Source organism: Lonchura striata, chromosome 2 (genome assembly GCF_050655825.1).
Source record: "Lonchura striata isolate lonStrDom1 chromosome 2, ASM5065582v1, whole genome shotgun sequence".
Classification (NCBI taxonomy): domain Eukaryota; kingdom Metazoa; phylum Chordata; class Aves; order Passeriformes; family Estrildidae; genus Lonchura; species Lonchura striata.
The window spans coordinates 42,797,672-42,817,774 of record NC_140704.1 but is presented as its reverse complement, the minus strand read 5'-3'; the positions used below and the strand labels follow the sequence as shown (position 1 = coordinate 42,817,774).

General features: G+C 42.2%; 1 protein-coding gene across 1 annotated transcript in view; it reads left to right on the top strand.

The window, feature by feature from the left end:
* The window catches only part of EAF1 (ELL associated factor 1), a 26,305-nt gene extending 6,202 nt beyond the window's left edge, over positions 1–20,103 (top strand). The window contains exons 3-6 of the mRNA XM_021548794.3: positions 741–877; positions 3,416–3,582; positions 16,364–16,594; positions 18,523–20,103. Coding sequence (XP_021404469.1) covers positions 741–877; positions 3,416–3,582; positions 16,364–16,594; positions 18,523–18,569 — 582 coding nt within the window. The 3' untranslated portion in view covers positions 18,570–20,103. The remainder of the gene's footprint in view (positions 1–740; positions 878–3,415; positions 3,583–16,363; positions 16,595–18,522) is intronic.

The window sequence follows — 20,103 nt, the reverse complement described above, 5'->3', positions numbered from 1 at the left end:
AGCCAGTGTGCACCACCACATGAGATTTTTAGGGTTCTTGCTTCTCAGTCTAAGCCTTTAGATTTTTAAGGCTCTGTGTAGCATTGTGTGGACTTGGGGACTTTCTGGAAGGCATCAAAATATCCCATTTGCCTTTGAGAAGACATTTCAGTATAATTTAATGGGCATATGCATGCTAATCTGACTTTGAAGAAGGCAGCTGCTCTTACATAGTTTGTAAGTGACAGTTGATTGTAATCCACTGTGAAAATACTGCCATATATATTTATGTAAAATATATGGTGCAGTTTAAATTATTTTTCAATTTACCACATATTACCTTGGGCAATAGTTCTGCTACACAAATAATTAGAACTTTATTTTTTATCCAAACACATGATTTCCAGGGCAGAAACATCAAGAAGATTTCTGATACTTGTCAGGGACAGCTATGCAAATTTAGTTACACTGCCATTTTGGGAATGAGAACTGTAAATAAAGGCAGCCACAGCGAAGATGTTTTGTCACTACAGAGACACTTAAAATGATGAAAGGCATAATATTGCTGTGAGGAAATGTCTGATCTACTGCATATTTTCTCTGTATTTCTTTCTTCATGAATGAATATTTTCTGTAGGAACTAAACATTAAGTGCTTAGCCTCTTTTTCAGAACAATGCATATATTCTTTCCTCTTAGTATTCATAAATTGTTGGACAGAGTAATATAACCAAACAAATATGTGCTCTTTCTTTGTACCAGGGTTCAACTCCACCAATGACTGTCTTTAAAGGAAATAAAAGGCCGTATCAGAAGGATTGTGTGCTTATTATCAATCATGACACTGGGGAATATGTGCTGGAAAAACTTAGTAGCAGCATTCAAGTCAAGAAAACAAGGTAAAGCTGGGGACAGGGTTCTTGATAGGATTAATTATTGTTGAAATTTCTTACTAAGACTGGATTTTGAAATAGAACTCTTGTATTTTGTAGTGATGTTTTATTACTAAGCCTTAGCTTTACATGGCAAATTATCATGCCTAAAAATGCGAATAGGAGTGTGAATCCAAGAGTAAAGAGTTTGTAAATGCTCCACAGCTGAAATGACATAATTATAGTTTGCAGTGAAACACCTGTGATGATTTGAGGCTTTAGATGCTGGCTGAAGGATGGGATGTGTTTCAAGAATCTCTAGTTAGCAAAAAAAAAAAAAAAAAACTAAAATATTAGACTGTCAGAAGGATTATTGGACTTTCTAGGTTTGTTCCCTGCAGCTTCCTGTGGGAGACATGATGTTTCAATAACATAATCCTAGGGAACAAGAAACACTCATTCCCATACTGGATAAGCAATATATTAAGTGGAACACAAGTACAAAGCCTCCAGCTGGTGAAGGTGGGCAGAGCTGTAAAAATAATGGTTATGGTGTTTTACGTAGAAGAATTGATGAAGCCAGAAATCCTTTCTGACCCAGTGCTCTGCTGTACAAATGCTACAAAGTATGCAGCTCGAAAGTTTTTAGCAGTCCTACTGCTCTACAGGTACCTGAAGTGTCTGGATCTTTTCAGCATCACTGAATCACAGGTTGAGACCTAAAGAGAATGTAGTCATTAAAATGTCTTGTGAAGAAGAAACTGTTAAATAAGTTTAGAAGTTTTACATTAAAAAACATTTGTTGCAGTATAGAACCCTTAGCTGCTAAAACTACTAGAAAAGTGTGTTGCAGCTCATCAGTAGTTGGCTGGGTGTTTGCCAGGAACACCTTGATTTCAAGGTAAATGGACTGTAACCCTCCTCTGAGTCAGTGATGTGAAAATTCATCCATTTAGCATTCATCTTGTCCAGTGGATATGAGCACATCAAAGATGAGATTTGAATTCCCAGTTTCAGTTCTGCTGGACTTTGTCCAGGTGAAGCTTAAGTCAGAAGGGAGCAAGTAAGTGCAAGAGGGCCTGAGTTCTGTGAGATGTTTGGTTACACTGAGTTCTGAGTCTGGTGTGGGGAAAAATACTTCAATTTTTCTTTGGCAGAGGGAGGGTAGTAAAAAGTTTGGGGACCCCTGTTTTGATGAATAGTGCTTTGCAAAGTCACTGATTTTCTATATCAGAGGTGCCTTATATTTGCCATGGCTGCTCTGATCTTTAATGACCTGAGATACTCTGTGGGAATAGGGCTTTTAGTGTTAATGCCTTGATGACATTCACAAGGGAGTAAGTAAACTAACTCTACATAAAACCATCTGTAGTTCCAAGAGCATAATTAATACTAGAAATCTTTGACTTTTACTTTCCACTTGATACAGTGAGTATCTTGCCAACTCCTCATTTCTGCTGTAGATAGAGTGCAAGCTGCATTAATGTGGTACACACAGCTGTGTGTCACTGCTGAATGAAGAGGGGGTTCTATGTGAGGCTGAATCTAGAGTTCACTGAGGCACAAGGATAGCCAGTAAATGCTCCATGTATCAGCTCTGGTACCACAGGTGGTTTAGGTGAATTCCCAGGAAGTTCAACGTGAGCTAGTTTAACTTATCTTACGGTGGGATTCATTTCCAGACACAAAGTGTAACCCTGCTGAGCTGGGACCCTCCTAGAACAGAAACTGAGCTCTAATACCCACAAGCTGCTTCTGTGCTGCACTGCACAAAGCCATAACCCCAAAGGCTTTGCTGCTATGTAATAAATACACCACACCCTTTAACCTTATTATGGTGTACTGTAAAGGAACCTACTTTGGGTTTGTGGTTGGTTTTTTGGGTTTCTTTTTCTTCCAAGGGTATTGTTCTGCAATCTCAGTCACATCATGAGTTCAGTAAAAGGCAGAAATACCTGGTTTGAACTGAACAGGATGGCATAGTGTTATTCTAGAAACTATTTTCCACTAAGGAAACAGCTTAAACTGTTTTGAAGGGCTAACAGCAAATGGATAAAACCCAGGAATTAAATGCTTGTATGCTGTATTTAGCAGTAAGAATGATTATTCTAGCAAAGTTGACCTCTAAGAGAGTTCAGTATGAGATTATTTAATTGCAAGTGAGAAAATTGTTTATTTCGCTGTGATTATTTTAAGCAGGATTTTGTTGTGAATGGATTTGTAGTTACTTTAAATTACTATGATTGATTATTCTTTTTTAAAAATACAAATACTAATTGCTAAATTAAAGCGTTCATTGTTGTTCAAGTAGAGAATTTGGCATCACTGAACCACATCTGGATTTGAAAATACATTTTGTAAGGATGTTGCAGTATAGCTGTATATGATTCTTTGTTATTGAAAGTAAGTGTTGCATACAGAAAGCTGTAATTCAGTCTTCATCTTTGTAAAACAAATTAGAGATCTGTACAAAAAGAAGTCACAGATGATGCATTAGCACACAGATATTGAAAAAGCTGGACATAGTTGCACAGTACCACTAAATGTGTCTGGTTGTTTCTTCAGAGCAGAGGGCAGCAGTAAGATCCAAGCCCGAATAGAGCAACAGTCTGCCCGAGCATCTCAGCCTCCTTCACAGTTCAGAGCCCCAACCAAGCCAGCAGTTGGACCTAAAACTTCTCCTTTGAAGGATAATCCTTCGCCAGAGCCCCAGCTGGACGATATTAAGAGAGGTAAAGAAGGGTTTGTAGTTGCTTTTTCTTTCCTCTTTATAATAAAAACTATGGCTGTGCAATTTCTAAAAACATTCAGGTATTAAAAGATGGTACTTGACAGCTGTGTTGACTTCTTTATATATTGTTTCTTTATTCATCTTAGTAAAGTGATTGATTATTCTCTTCTACTAGAATAGGTATTTATACTGCCGTCTTCTCTGGCATGAGAAAACTTCTTCTTTCTGGATTATTTTCTTTCTTCCAAACTATTTCTCTGTTTGGAAAAGAAGAAAAAAAAATAATGTGAATTCAGAAACCTGTAGCTCAGTCCTGGACCAATTGCATGGGTGTCCTAGGCCACCATAGCAGCAGTGACAAAGCATAATGGTCCAAGGTCTCCTTATGCAGTCAAGTCACATGGAGAAAGTTACCCTGCACTGAGTAAGGTTGGTGGGATGGAAGGGCTAGGCAGCTGTGTTCCCAGTACAAGATAAGCACACATCATGCAATGCTAGTATTGAGGAATGAGAGAGTGAACAAACCTGCAGGTTATCCTCTTCCACAACCACTCCTTTGCAGCATTGACACACATGCCATATGGCTGCTAAACTTCTATTAAAAAAGTACCTTAAAGGAATGATTGGCTCAACTCACTCTTCTGCTCAGGCAATGCTTTGTCTTAGGGTTCTGCTGTGTGTAGGATGTGCTTTCTTTGCCTGTGCCCTTTTCCTACTGATGTGATACCTGTTTTTGCTGTGGATAATATGGTCAGGAAAAGGAAGACTTTAAATTTTTGTTTGGTTCTTCTCTGGCACCAACACCAGACACAATTATTTTATTTTAAGCTTGTTCTTTCTGTCTGCTTTTTTTTTTCTAGATTTCTTTCTCTTTTTTTCTCTGTCCCATATAGCTATTTTTGTCTGTAGACTTAGCCTGTGTTAATTGCCCAGATGAAGTTAATTACTCAGCAGGGTATTTTTTCAGTTCATGGTAATCACTAGGTGACATTTTTGCTGTAAGCTGTGTGTTTGCATAGGTGCTGACTGGTCTCACTTTTCTGCAGTAGTAGTGTTTTCAATACTTGGATGATGGTCAGCAGCCAGAATCAACGTCTGAGAGATTCTGTTAGCTACAGTTTCCTTAGCTGCATTGTTATTTTTGTTTTCTGTATAATAGGTAAGGAGAAGGATAATAGGTGATATATAAATTTTTTCAACTGAATCAGTTGTGGATTTTAAATATCTTTTCCTGTAGAGTGTAATAAGCTACTTAACCTTTGGGGCACTCTTTTATATACATATAGCAATTTATAAAGGTTGTATTACAGTAAAACAGTCACATTTGTCTGGGTTGACACCTCTTCTAAAAGATCATTTACTAGTGGTCTAAAGTATAAGTCACATGGTTCAGAGCTATTATAATATTTTTTTGCCACCTGATAATATTTTATATGAAAGGGCCTCCAGATAAATAACCTGTGGAATTTGTTTCCAAAATCAAGGTTAGAGCACATGACTTGTACTAAAAATAGGACTTTAATTTGGTGCTTTATAAGGGGGAGTTGTACAAAGCCCCAGAAGAGTCAAAAGCCTGGGTTGGGGTGTTTTTTGCTTACAATCTGTAACTTTTTCTGGCACTGATGATCTAGACTGTCAGCATTGCTAAACCATTTATATCATAAGAACCTGCTTAAAAAAGGTAGAATTAAAATGGCACCATTCCACAATGAAATGTAGGCAATGACCTGTAAAAGCTGTAAGGTCGTCTGCAATCCTGTTATCTTCCCTTAATGTGTGTTTTTATGGACACAGACTTGTAAGCTCTGGAGAGCCTATGTTCTTTCCATTCAAGTAGTAGCTTTTGTTTTGGTTGAAGTACTTCCTCTGTACCAAAGAAAGATAAAAAGAAAGCTGAAACTCTGTGGGTTTTGTTTAATGAACACAGCACAGAGCTTAAACTTCCCAAAGGAACTTCTTGAAAGGATCTCTGGCACTTTGATGCTCTCTTGCTTCCAGTATGCCCTGCTTAAGGGTGTGGTGAGACACGCAGTCCTCATGAAGTTTCACAGTAGTTTTAAGGTAACCTCAGTGCAGTTTTCTGCTTTCCCTGGTACCCTCAACTATGCATTTTCAACTCTCCCTTACAGATGAGCTGGAAATTAGCTTTCTGGTAGGTTAGTTCTGTCCCAGTACACAGCTGTCCAAACAGTGTCTGAGGACAGAGTCAGAGCATCTGGGAATTGAACCAGTCCCTTCCTTCATGGACAGAGGCTTTTGGGAGGCTGTGTCGAGGGTTTTGCATGAGTGGAATCCTTTCCTCTTCAAGCTTCTGTATTGTCCTCGTGCCTGAAGGGAGCATAGGAGGGGGTAGGAGCTTATTCTTTTGAACACTCAGCTGCATCTGATAATGTCTCATTAAGATGTGGACATTTGCAGACATATGCCACAATATAGCCATTTATTTGCATAAAATAATTGACATTTTTCAGACCTATTTGACCACAGCAGAAATGCTTTCAACAGCATTGACATAATTACAGCATGCAATAATATTGACATGATTACATTTGAGGAAAAAACTCACAGAATCATATTTCAGGTTTGAAGACTCAGTGCTTAAAAATCTGAGCAGATTTTATTTACCTGGAATGTAGCTGTGTGTGTGAAGCTTATGCCATAGCACTGTGTTTGTCTCTCAAGAACAACTCAATCAAATTTTCTGCACATCAGTATAAAATACTGCCTCTTCTAGCTACCATCTCCACATGCTCAGGGTAACAGTATCAAGTTGATTTCTCCACCTTGCATTCTATTATTTACAGTAAGTGTTCTGATACAGGCATTCAAACTTAACCCTCCCTAAAGCTGAATGACTGTTTTCTGGAAGTCCTTGGTGTTCTTGCAGCCTAAGGTGAAGGCTTCAGTTAAAAAAATCTGTGTAATGTATTGGAATTGAGAGAAGTAGGAACACTCTTAGGGTATTTGATAGTGAATATATACAGAAGGCAGCCCTGTTGAGAAAGGCTGTTCTGTTTGGATAATGATTTCTGACCTTGACTTTTTTTTTTTACTCTAAAACTTTCATTGCCTGCCAGTGTAAAACAGTAATTTTGTCTTGAAAGAAATTTTACAGCTGTAAGATGAAATGTAGATAAGGTTCCCAAACCAGTGTCAGCCTTTTCAGATGATGTAGACTCAGTTAATGCAAGTATTTGAAACTGTACTGTATGGAAAGCTTTTTTAAAAGTAACTGCTGCACATCCTGACTCTTGTCATCTTTTAAACTACAAAGGCGTGTCGACATGAGGTGTTTGATCTTACAGCACAGAAAGATCGAGGAAAGGTCAAATTCTTTTGCTGTTCAGCTTAGAATATATGTACACATACACACACAACTATTTTAATTGGAAGCACCATAAGGAAATGTTTAACCCAGAACCTAGAACTGTACTAAACATAGCAATCAAATGGGAAAATGCAAAATCGAGCCATCGTAAAGCAGCAGTGTTTTTCCTATAAGGCTTTGATGTCATCATTGGCCTAGTCACTGACAGTATGAGACAAAGAGTGTTTTGAATAGAATTCCTTAGTGGTCCTACTGAATTTCTCTTGACAGACCTCTAGTGGTGCAGCAGCCACCAGAACATTAGTGAAAACAATTGCTTTTGTCTCATTTGCTTGGATAAGATGTTTAAAATTCTGGGCTCAAGGAACAAGAGACAACAGAGATCTGAGGGGAAGCTGTCAGCCTGTGAGGCAAAAGTTGACTAGAAGATGGTCTCTGACCAAGTTTTTACCTGTGACCAGTGTCACTGGTAACAGCCTTAACTTCCCAGTTCTTGAAGCTTGTGGTACTGCTTCTGTTTTGCCTTTTCTTGCCTCTGTTTAGTATAGTGGGCTTTAGCACTACTTCCAAGGCATTCTCTCGTTCCTTTCTCATAACCAAATCTCTTTTGTGGGTTCTTAGTTTTCTGCTTCCCCAGCAGAAGTCTCCCATTCTTCGTTCTCACACTAATCTGCAATTGTTTAAAATTGGCCAGGCTAGTCTTCCTTTCCCATTGGTCAGACAGCATCACTGCCTTCAGTGATCTCCTCACCTACTGTATCGAGTCCACACTTCTTGTGTAGGTTTTTTTTTCCTAGTTCTTAGGGTTTTACCCCTAGTTCCTATTTCTGTGTGGTTTTATTTTAACTTTTCCTCTCACCACCAATGCCTAAGATCACTTCGCCTTCTTCATTCTATTTTACATGTGGGCTCTATGTTCTCAGTTCCTGTGCCAATATTCTTCCATTTCAGCCACAGACTCCAGCTCTGTAGGCATACATGTGTAATTCTCAGGCACTTATCCTGTGTTAGACTTGTCTGTTGTATCTTTTTGCAGTATGGACTGTGATAGGTGATTGTGCTTGCTGCAATCCAGGATATTCTAACAATGTATCATAATCACTATAATTTGCAGCTAACAACCACATTACTAGAAGAATGTAGAAATTTTACATCATTAAGCCAGGGGAAAAAAGTTTAAACCTGGGCATTTTAAAGAGAAAATACCCTTATTCCTGGTTACCTTTTCTTTAGCTTTCCCCTATTAATTTCCTAGCCTTAAATACAAGGAACATTTATAATTTGAAATATGAGTAGGCTGAGAACAGTGATTCACAGGTGCTCATTTGTTTGTGTATCAGACTCCAGGCCTGAAAAGTATTTTTAAAGCCTGCAAGACTGTGTTGTGAGGCAATAAGGGAGAAAGATATTACAGTACAAAGCAGTATCTGCTGTTGACCTGTTGAATCATATTTTCTTTCTCTTCCAAAGGTCTCTTATGCTAAGTCTTCAAGCTGAAAGAGTAGGTTTTACCTGGCATACTGGTAAACTACAGAGAGCACATATGGTATAGGCAGAGATCTGGATTTAGGAGATAAATTGGAGAAACAACACCACTATGCTTAAATACCCAGCTCGGAGTATAACCACAGCACTTGAAATTGAGCTTTAAACCTTGAAAGTGAAAAATAGTGATTTTAAATCTGGCAGAAGAAAACACAATTTTTCAAACTCATACATGCTAAGCTAGAGGAATTGTCTCCAGCGAGTATTGTGGAGGCTGAAAACTTAGCTGTTACTCTTTATTTTAGGCAGCCCAAGGAAATGAGTCTTATTAAAAAAGGGACTCTTGATACACATCTGACCTAACATGAATTACTCCCAGCATCACTTCACAACTTGTTTAGTAGGGGTGGTAATACCTCATCTTTTCATTCTTGTCCCTTTAGTCTGTGAGTTTCCAGGGCAAGCACTGGGTTCTAACCCTGTGGGTATAGTACTGCTAGCACAACAAAAGCCTAAATTTTAGGGTTTTATATCCCATACTTAATTTATGTGTGGATGTTGTTCTTTCATGGAAACCTGCCAAGATTAACTGAGTCACAGTGGTCTTGGACTTGGATATTTTAGGAATGTAAGGTTTAACCCACTTGGAGGGGACCCACTTCAAACCTGAGGGGTGAACACACAGGCGTATCCCCTTCCCCAGGTTATAATTTCATAGGGTCCCTCCCTCTCTCAAGTTTCTGCATTTTTTACTAAGACTGGTGGACGAGCTTTCAGGTAGGTTGAGTACTTTCTACGAAATGCCTGGTAATAAGTGGATTTAAGTTTTCATATGTGCAATTTAAGAAATTGATGGTAAACAGTGCTTTGGATTACCATACTTGAGGAGATTCTATCTTCATTGCCTGTTGCTGTTGATGAAGAACCATTTTTAGGCTCTGGTGGGTACTCACAGCTTGGCCTGTTGGGGAATAGGGGATGCTGGTTTTGTGCTCTATTGCCCATTGTTGCAAGAAGCTCTGGAACTCCTTGGATTTGTACGCTGGGCCATTGTCTGTTTTAATGATTTTGGGGATGCCCAGCATGGAGAAGGCCTGCATCAGGTGTTTTTTGGTGTCAGAAACCTTTTCTCCTGTGTGGGCCGAAGCATAGACTGCACTGGAGGAAGTGTCTACAAATACATGGACATATTTGAATTTGCCAAATGATTGGATGTGTGTCACATCCATCTGCCACACCTCACAGCTTTTCAAACCCCTTGGGTTAGCGCCTGAGCTTAGGGAAAAGAGAGCATTCTGTTGGCAGCTGGGACAGGTGGCTACAATGGCCCTGGCCTGTTCACAAGCCAGATGGAACTGGCAAACCAGGCCAGGCACATTTTGATGGAAGAGCTGGTGGCTGATCTTAGCCTGACCGAACACATCTGGGAGTGGGGCCAGCTGGGTGCAGCGAGGGCATCAGCTTTTCGATTGCCCTCGGCAATGAACCCTGGCAGGTCGGTGTGTGACCTAACATGCATCACATAAAATGGCTGCTCTTGGTGGGAGACTAATTTTACCAATTTTGAGAGCAGCTCATACAGTGCAATGTTGGAGACTTCCTGCAAAATTGCATTTCTTGCTCTGGACACTACACCTGCTACATAGGCTAAATCAGTGACCAAATTAAATGGTTCAGAGAACCTCTCAAAAACTGATGACAGTGGCCAACTCAGCTACTTGAGGTGATCCTTCCACCTCGGCAACATCTAACTCCCACCGCTGAATCTGAAGATCTCTCCAAGTCACAACTGACTTGTGAGATGCTCTGGACATGTCTGTAAACACTGTCAGTGCCTTTAGAGGTGTTTTGCTCTGAATAAATTTTAGTGACAATGTAAATTGGACATCTAAATTGAAAAGTTTTTGGGCTGGTCAGTGAATTGAAATTTGGCCAGTGTAGCTGTCCCATGCAAATTGCAGAGCTTTGTTTTCCTGAAGCAGATATTCCAACATTGCTTTGGATAGATGGCCCAATTCTAATTTTAGTGGAATGTGGATACAGTCGAAGTCACACCCTGCCAACTCCCTGATCCAGGCCCTTGCTTTCCAGATCAGTTCTGCCACCAGCTCTTGTGGCCGTGTCATCCTCTTGGACCTGTTGTGACTAAGGAAGACCCACTCTATGATTAAGAGGGGATCCGTCTGGTCCTGGTTCTTCTTCTTTACTTGGGTGACCTCCCATTGGAAGATCACCCTGTGGAGGTGTGACAGCTTACCGAGAATGATGAATTTGAAGGGTAGGCCCAGTTGGTATCAGTGGGCCTGCCTGTCAGACATCATGTCCTGTACCTTCTCCAGTGCAGCCCTCGCTTCCTGGGTAAGGGCCCTAGGAGAACTAGACTCCTCTCCCCCTTTCAATAAATTGAAAAGGGGGGCTAGGTCTTCAGTGGAAATACCTAGCCAAGGCCTTACCCAGTTTAAAGAGCCACACAGTTGCTGAACATCGGCTAAAGTCTTGATGTTATTCTTGATGGTAAATTTTTGCGAAGCAATGGTCCGCTTCCCGATCTCCAGGCCCAGGTACTTCCAAGGTGGCATCTTCTGAACCTTGTCTTCCTGGAGCTCAAACCCTGCAACAACTAAAGAATTGATTGTCAGGTCAAGCGCATGTGTAAGCATGTCATCATTTGGGACATACACTAGAGTGTCGTCCATATAATGAAGGATGATGGCATCCTTCACGGCTGCATGGACAGGGGGCAGCAAGGAAGAGATGTACCGCTGGCAAATACAAGGGCTGTTTTTCGTTCCCTCTGGAAGTACTTTCCAGTGGTATCTCTTCCTGGGGACTTCTCAGTTAATGGTGGGAACCAAGAAGGCGAAACATGGGGCATTGTCAGGGTGAAGGGGAATTTGAAAGAAGCAGTTTTTTATATCAATCACAGCTAAATTGCAATTTTGGGAGAGCATCATTGGGGACAGCATCCCTGGCTGGAGAGAGCCCATGTCTTCTATTACATTGTTGATTTGGTGGAGGTCGTGGAGGAGCCAGCATTCATCTTTGCCTGGTTTTTTAATTACAAAGACTGGGGAATTCCAGGGAGATGTTGTTTCCTGGATATTTCCCTTTTTTAGCTGCTCGGCCACAAGCTCCTCAAGTGCCTTCAATTTTTGTTTATTGAGTGGCCACTGCTTGACCCAGACTGGTAAATCTGTTTTCCAATTGAGTTTCTGGGTAGGGCACTTTTCAGTGACCGCTGCCTGAAAAGCCTGGAGGGTCTCTGGGATGTCAGTTCTGACCCCCCACTGCACTATCAGGTCTCTCCCCTACAAGGGTTCTGTAACGTCTAAAACGAATGGGCGTACAGAGGCCAATTTCCCATTTGGACCCTCAATTTGGTTGACACTCTTTGACTGTTTCGCTAATTGAATGCCCCCAACACTTTGTATGTGTCCAGCTACGTTTTGCAACTCCTAGTGTGACAGCCATTTCTGGAAGGGAATGATTGTTACATCTGTCCCTGTGTCTAGGAGTTCAACTAAGGCTTTATACTCCTCCCCCCAGTGCAACTTGCATGAGATTTTTGGTTTTTCAGTCCCCAGTACCTGAGTCCAGGTGGTGGTCCACAAAGGCTCAGGCACTGGGATGGCCTGGGCAAGGTCTTGGCCTTTAGGCAGGTACACTGGTGGGTGAGTACAATGCAGCCAAAGGACAAGTTTCCCTGGGTCTGATGACACGAGACCGGGAGGATGTGAATGTCTACAGGTGTGTATTTGGTGTCCCCAAGGACGACATACTTATTATGGGTGTCTCTCCAATTACCAAGTTCCTTGGGGTTCACAGACACAAAATGCCACTGGGTGTTGCAAAGGTGCAGGGGCTCTGTCAGAGCCAACCTGAAAGGCACGTTATGAGAGTTAGTGGTTAAAATAGGTCTTCGTTGGTATGGATGAGTCAAATCTGGTGAAGAAGTAATGTTAGGTGAAGTCCAAAGTGGCACAGGCAGGCCTTGCCTGTGGATGTTTGGTTTTCCACCCCCCGCCACAGATGTTTTTGGTCCTGCTTTATTTCTGTCATCGCGCAGGGAGGGACTGCGCTTGGTTTCTAGTTTTTTGATGGCTCTCCTTTGGAGGCAACCTTTTGTTTTTGTTGGTTTTTCTTAAAACTGTTACCTCAATGGGCAGTTGGGCATCCAATGCCCTAGCTCCCTGCAAAGATGACACAGCTGTTTTGCTGGGGGAGGTCTGTTAGATGATCGTGGAGTGCATGGTGGCTGGCTGGTGAATGGCAGGTCAGGGACCTCGACGGCTGCCACCCTCCTCAGTTCCCTCTGTGGCTTTGATCAGTGGATGAGATTGTGACCTTCCTCAAGCACACTTCAAGCATGTACTGCAGGGTTGGTGGTGGGCTGAGGGGCAGGCTCAGGATTGAGGCTTTAAGCTTTTCATTGGCATTTTGCTGAGTGATTTCTGTTAGGATTCCCTGCCGCACACCCAGGTCCTGTACCTGAAGGTCCACTGCCCTGCAAAGTTGCTCAACAAACTTAAGGAAGGGCTCAGAGGGAAACTGAGTTATAGACAGATAGTTATCAATGGGAATATCCAGGCGCAACCCAAAAAATGCTTTTCCAGCAGCCTTTACGCTTTCCTGGAGAGCCTCCCTAGGTATTTTCGTAGCCTGTTTTTCCCCCTCTACCCAATCCCCCTCCCTGCAAAGATGATCAACGGACAACATCATTTTGTCATCATCTACTCCTATGTCCAGGTCAGCCCATAGTGTTGGTAAAGTGGACCGTACTTCTTTTCTCAAAGCTGCTTCCCATATTAAAAACTCTGTTGAGGACAGCAAGCATGAGAAAAGTGTATGGAGATCATCAGGAGTTAAAACATTTCCTGAAAGAGTGGCTCTCAACAGTCCCTTGAAATATTCGCTGTCCCTACCAAATTCCTTTTGAGCTTTGCAGATCTCTTTGTTGGTCTGGTAGGCAAGTGGGGACCACTGGGGCGTGGGTGCTCCCTCCTGCCTAGGGATATAGGTGATTGGAGCAGCGGTGAGAGTGGGGATAGAATTGGTTCTGGTTCCCAGGCACCCCCCTCCCCCTGGAGCCCGAGCGTGGGAACTGGAGGAGGGGGTGTGAGAACCAGGAGAGTAGATGATGTCAGAGGGGGTGTGGCTAGGACACGGGGAGGAGAGACATGACTGACAAATTTCAAAGTGGCCAGAACTGGCATTGTGGTTTAGTGAGGAGCTGGATGGGAAGGTGGGTTGCTGGAAAGGGAGGAGTTTAGGGAGGAGTCAGGAGACCAGAATGGGTTGATTGATGGGCAGAAAGGGTTTAGGGGAGGAGCGGGAAATGGATTATGGGGAGAAGAAGGGCACATGGCAGGAACGACCACATGGCATCCTCCATCTTGCGCCTCATGGGGAGAAGAAGAGTACGTGGCCGGAAACACCACATGGTGTCTGCCATTTTACGCACCCCAGGGGACCTTTTGAGGGGAGTCAAGTTCAGGGAGATTAACAAAGGGATTTTGGGACAGGGCCATACAATGCGGAGAAGTTGGGGGAAGGAAAGATCCCGAGAAGTCTGGCCAGGACTGCTTGGGCAGCGGTCTCGGGGATTCTGTGGGGACCTAGGGAAAAATGGCAGCCCTGCAGCTCTTGCTGATCTGATCCCTTTAGAATCCCTGGTTTGGGGCAGACAGGGGAGGGAAGAGGGCTAGGACGAGGAGAGATGGGGTTGAGTTTGCTCCTGGGTGGCTGTTCTTGCATTTTAGAACAGGATTTTAAAGCATTTCCAATTTTCATGGCCAGGAAAACACATTTAGAAAGGGAGGAATTCCCTAATTTTAAAAACTCATTGCTTACTAGATCCCAAAACTCTAAATTATTAATTTGGTCAGCTGAAACATTAGTAAAATGTAGGAACAACTACTGAACAAAGTCTTTAACTTCTCTTTTATGAAACAAAATTCCACCACCAGATAGGACACTTGCAACTTGGAAATAGACTCCCTTTTGGGAGACAAGACAACTGGACACCCATTTTGGCTGAGGTAGAATCTATCTCTTAAAACTCACTACCCAGGAAAAAGCAAAAGAAAAGAGAAACCTCCGCTGCTCGCCACCTGCTAAAAGGCCCTGCACAGCAAAGTAACTGCTACAATAGTAGCAAAATCTCAAACAGCTACAATAGCAGCAAAATCCTCCAGAGAGGGAGAAAAGTTGACCGTTTTCCCAGAAACAATCAGGGAAAGAGAGTGCAAAAGCAAAGCAGATAAAGAAAGCTCTCCACGCAGTGGGAGAGAGGACAAAAGAGGGAGAGAAAAAGATACTTGCCACTCCAAGTCCTGCAGCAGGAAAAGAAAGGTCCTGAGTAGTGTCCTCCTCGTGGAACTGACCACCGTGATGCCCCAGTGGCTACCAGTTCCTTCCCCCAAGCACTACCCACCAAAAAGGGGTCTGCTACTACTGGTGTGGCTTGCCGGCCAGCGATGGAGTCTAAGCACTGCCGCAGAATAAATCCATCCATCTCCTCTGTGGGGCCTGGCGATGTCCTGGGCCCCACGTTGGGTGCCAAACTGTGCTAATCTGTGCTAATCTGAAGCTCCCTAGCTTCCCCTGCCTGGCAGAGGCACAGTCAGCTGTGGGGGTCACTCCCCTGGATCTCCAGGAGAGTCAGGGAGCGGCTGAGGCAGAAAGTCACACTGTCTGCCTTGCATGGAGGGGAGGCAGCATCCAAAGAGGTCATAAGGGAGTCGAATCAAGGCTGGGAAAACAGTTTCAGTTTTAATCCAGGCTCGGGGGAGCTTGGAGTTACAGAGTATCCAGCAGCCAAAAGTGTCATCAATGCTTTTGCAACATCTTAAATACTGGGGTGGTAACAAGGGGAAGGGAACGCCCATTGACCAATGGGGAGATTTGGGGGTGAGGAAGGTGAAAGGATAGACAGATATAAAAACCAATGGGGGAATCAAATCCCTTGATGGCCAGCATAGAAGATTCTGGAAGAATGGGAAGGGGAGCCGAGTGATGGACGAGGTACCAGGGAGGGGAGGGGGAAGTGCCTAAGCATTGTCAGGGACATTGGCACTGAGGGAACAGCAGGAAAACTCAGGGTGGAACAGTTGGGAGAAAATGGGGTGTGGAGGGGCAAACCATTACAGAACTGTTACAGAAATATAAAAACACAATTCAACAGTAACCAGTCATTAAGCCAGCACTAGCTGTTGCTGATGAGGCTGTTGTGATGCTGTCATGGTGTTCCAGTGTTTCTTTGCACTGGAAATCCTAAAATGGGCCTTGTCTTGAGTTGTATTACTTCCTAGTTTCCGAGTAGTTTTCTTATTTCCTGGCTACTTGTAAGCTCTATAGAAGGTTATGGTATTTTTGCCACTTCCCAGTATGTGAAAATTCTCAGCTATTCTCATCTATCCTACTGCAAAGTTATTTGATGTCATCCATCTGCTTCTGAAGTTTGTTTACAGTGGGCTGTGTGGCAATGCTGAAGCAGTTTCACACATTATCTGAAGTAAAGGCAGTTTCTGTTGTGATCATTTGTCCATGTCCATGTACCCACCCTCCCACAAACCATTTTTTGTGTTTTCCAAAAGCCTGAATATCACCAGCATCTAACAATACAGATTTCCTCAATCAGCTAATGTGCTTACTTTGTATGTAGACCATAACCTGTCAGAAATAATGAAGCTGAAAGTGCTTTCAGGAATGTGAAGTATATGAAGAATAATTGTGGAAGTGAAGGTTTTATGATAGTAATCTATGCTGTTGCTTCTTTAAATTTAGGTACAGCAATAAGTAAAATAATTTTCAGGATTTTTTTGTTTTCCATCCTGTCTTGATCTTTCATGTGAGATATTTTGGTGCAATAAACCATACTTGACAAAACCATTGCTTTTGCACATTCTTTTCCAAAATTCCATGGGGCCCTGTTTATGGTGTCAACCAGATGAATTCCTTTTTATTTCAGAGCTGAGAGCAGAGGTTGAAATTATTGAGCAGATGAGCAGCAGCAGTGGAAGTAGCTCATCGGATTCAGAGAGCTCATCTGGGAGCGAAGATGAAAGCTCCAGCAGTGAGGGGGAAGAGCCAGCACATGTTTCTCCTTCCCAGCCACCACACCAGCAGTATAACAACAGGAGTGCTGTTGCTAATGGCACCAGCAGGCCACAAGGAAGCAATCAGCTCATGAACACACTCCGTAAGTAAATGCTTGTGTCTTACCACTGGTGAAAGCTGATTATGGCCACTCATTTACTTAGCATGTTAGGCTAACTTCATGAAATGCCTTTTGCCAAATAGTAGTTCCAGGGAGTTGCAGTGGCTGAAGTACATGGGCAGATTTTATGAACAGGGGGCTTAGACTTGTCTAAAGGTGTGGAGATCCCGTGGGCCTCAGCGCAGTGGCCCCCATTGTCCCTGTTGGGTCTTGATTCAGGCCTCCAAGTAGCCACTGGTGTGGGAGGATCTGGTGCACTGGAGGATGGGAATTATTTTCATGTGAATACACAGATTAAATGGAAATAGTGGGGTTGACACGTGCCAGTTAAAGGTCCATAAAGAACTGTGAATGGCTCAAGGCTGTCCTGGGTTCCTAAGTACAGTCTCTGTGGTCTTCAGAGGATTGCTGTGTCAACATATTTATTGTGTGGGTCTCAGCTGTATTTTCACAAATACCACATTTTGAAGGGAAATTTAAATTAAAGTTATGTTAAAATATTGCAGCTATGGTGTTGCAAGCATTGAATCACTACAAGCCCACTTCACCCTTTAAAAAGTGTCAGGAACATTTTTAAAGCATAGTTCTGTCCCATGAGACTCTCTCTGAGGACATGGTGTGCATCTGTGTTGCTCTTTCCTTACGCTACACCAGGTGTATTCTAACTCTGGAGTTAAAATATTGCATTTGCAATTGCCATAAATTGTTTTTAATTCCTCCTGAGGCATGTTTGCACACATCTCTTGGCACCCTTTCATCGGGAACTGGTGGAGTCTGAATACAGATATGTGTAGGGTTTCCAGATTTGAGAAGATAAGTATATTGTACAGACCACACAAAAAAGCCCTGCTGGAAATGTTAGAGGCCTGTCAGTCTTCCTGCCAGTAATGAAGGACTAAGTGAAATCCAAAGTTCAGCAAAGTCATTAGGACTGTGTCCATTTTCCTGTTTCTAGTTGTGAGCAGCCTCCTCCCTGTTTCTCCACAATAACAATACTGCACGGGTTTAATGATCTGAAGCCTCTGATTGCAGGAGAAATCTGGGAACTACTAGGGTAGCTCCTCTCTTCATACAATGCTTTTCGCCTTTGGGTTTAAAATACTTTTACTGTGGGGATACTCACCCCTAATCCAAGTTCTTGTTTTGTAAAAGGGAAGAGGAGATGAAGAAATCCAGGGCATAGCTGTTGCATAGATGCCCTGCAGCTGTTTTTAGGGGAGGCCCCTAGGATATTGCTGGGTTAGGTTCAATTATCAGAACACAAGCATAATTCTTGCTGCTTTTTATCCCCTTCCATCTCACCAAATCACAAGTGCTCTGCAAAACAGGATCAGAGCCAGTAGATTTGATCCATATCTGGCCTTTCATCCAATCTCTGCACTTTGGAGGACAGCCTTCACCTTCACAGCATGTGTCAGCTTCGTTCAGCCTTGAGTTGTGATGGCTTTAACAGTCCTTTTGGTTTATTGACATGTGGAGGCCTTGTCTTGGCTACCCAAATGGCCTTAAACTGAAAAAAAAATCTGTTTTTAAAGGGTAAAGAAAGCCAAGGAATTCCCCAATGCCTTGTCCTAGAGTCATATATTGGAGCTTTGGTGGGTGGAGGCTGTGGAATGCTTTCTGCAGCTACTAGTGTAGAGAAGGCTGTTGTCCCACCAGGGAGCCCCTTTGGTGGCTCTGGAGACAAGGATGTTTGGTTTGGCCTGAATCCAGCTGTGTATTAGCCCCATGCAGCTCTTGATGTTCTTGGGCAGTTTCATTAAATCACAGATGATGTTTGCAATCATTTCATGTGTTATTCTTATTTAAATCTTCCAGTGTAAATATGACTGTTCTTTGGTTTGATTGCCATGAAATGTGAATTAACACCTACTCACTTGTTGTGTTTTGCTGGTTTTTGTTTTCCATAGGAAACGACTTGCAGTTGAGTGAATCTGGGAGTGACAGTGATGACTAGAGGCTGAGCTTTTGCTGCTTCTGTTACATATACATGAAGAACTAATTTACCTTGAAGTGATCCTATTGCTTATGGAAAGGAGCTGGCACAGAGATGGTTTCATGTTTGGAATTTTAATAGAAGAAATGTATAGCCCTACAAAATAGCAGAAGTTGAGGACTGTTTTACTGTGTGAATTACGTGTATATATTGTGTATATTCTTCTTCTGCTAAAGCTTTGAGTAGATATGTACAGTGAGTGAGCCAATGTATGTTCCTGTCCACCATCTGTAAGTTTAACATGTAATTATGTGAGGTCATCTAAAAATTTCTTGTTTGTAGGATAGCTTCAGCACATCATGACTTCGTTGGGGGACTTTTGTATATATGGTGAGCATGTGCCTACAATGAGTATGAAAAACCATGCAGGAACTAGTGTGTGCACTGAAGTGGGACTGCCATAAATTAAGTTTCAATACTAAATTGATTTCTTTGGTTTGAAACTTTTCTAATGCCTTTTTATTGCTGTTTATGGTTGATTTAATAGACTGACTTTTAAACAGTTGGAAAATAGGAATGATTAAACCATGTTTGTCACAAACCTTGCTGCATCAGTGCCTTATAAGCAGGTTTTTTAAATAGTGCTTCAATTCCTACCACCTTCCCTATAGAGAGTAACACTGAAACCTCCTCAGATTGCTTCTGCATACAAGAGCTGTGTCTCATACAGCCTGCTGTGCTCTGAGGGCAGTGACTAGCAAGATAAAGGATACACATCAATCACCTAAACTCATCCAAGTAAGAATCAGATAAGCATTCTCTTTACAAACTGAAGGGTCTCGTTTAACTCAGACATTTAGACCTAGTCTTCAGAAATACTTACAAGCCCAACTACTAGAGACATTGCAATGACACAAATGCAAAATATTTGACTTTCTGAAATTCTAAGACTGGAGCCCTCTGCAGTTTCCTAGAGAATGCAAAACTGCGTCTCTCCCACCACAGTTGTAAAGGTAGACTTTAGTCCATATTGTTTATTGGACAAGACCTCTTCGTGCTTGGCAGGAGTACACAGAACATGAAATATTTGCCAAGGGTGAAATTCACCCCTGTTTAAAGGGTGCTTAGTTGGATTATTGTTAACTTTTTTGCTCACATGGAAAATGAGTGCCATAGGCAGCCTCTTGTAACTTTTTAAAATCAAAATTCTGCTGACATAGGACAAGTTGCACCTTAGTTGTGGTGTAACCCTGGGGAATGGGAAGCTTAATCAGATGCCTCTCCATTCTCATGTGTCTGCTCTCATCTGTCAGTTTGTGTTTTACCTCCTGTTTGTTTACTGAGCTCTGTCCTTTTTTTAAATATGTTGAAGAGCAAGGGGACATTTCAAGGGATATTTTATTAAATGGTTTATTTTTTTGCATTAGATACATATTTAGGCATATTTTTGCATTATTGTACATACATTAAAAATACTTGTTTTTTTAAAGTGTTTTGTGATGTAGGTATGTATTTTAATGGACAGTTATGAAATATACTTGATGAAAAGCCACAA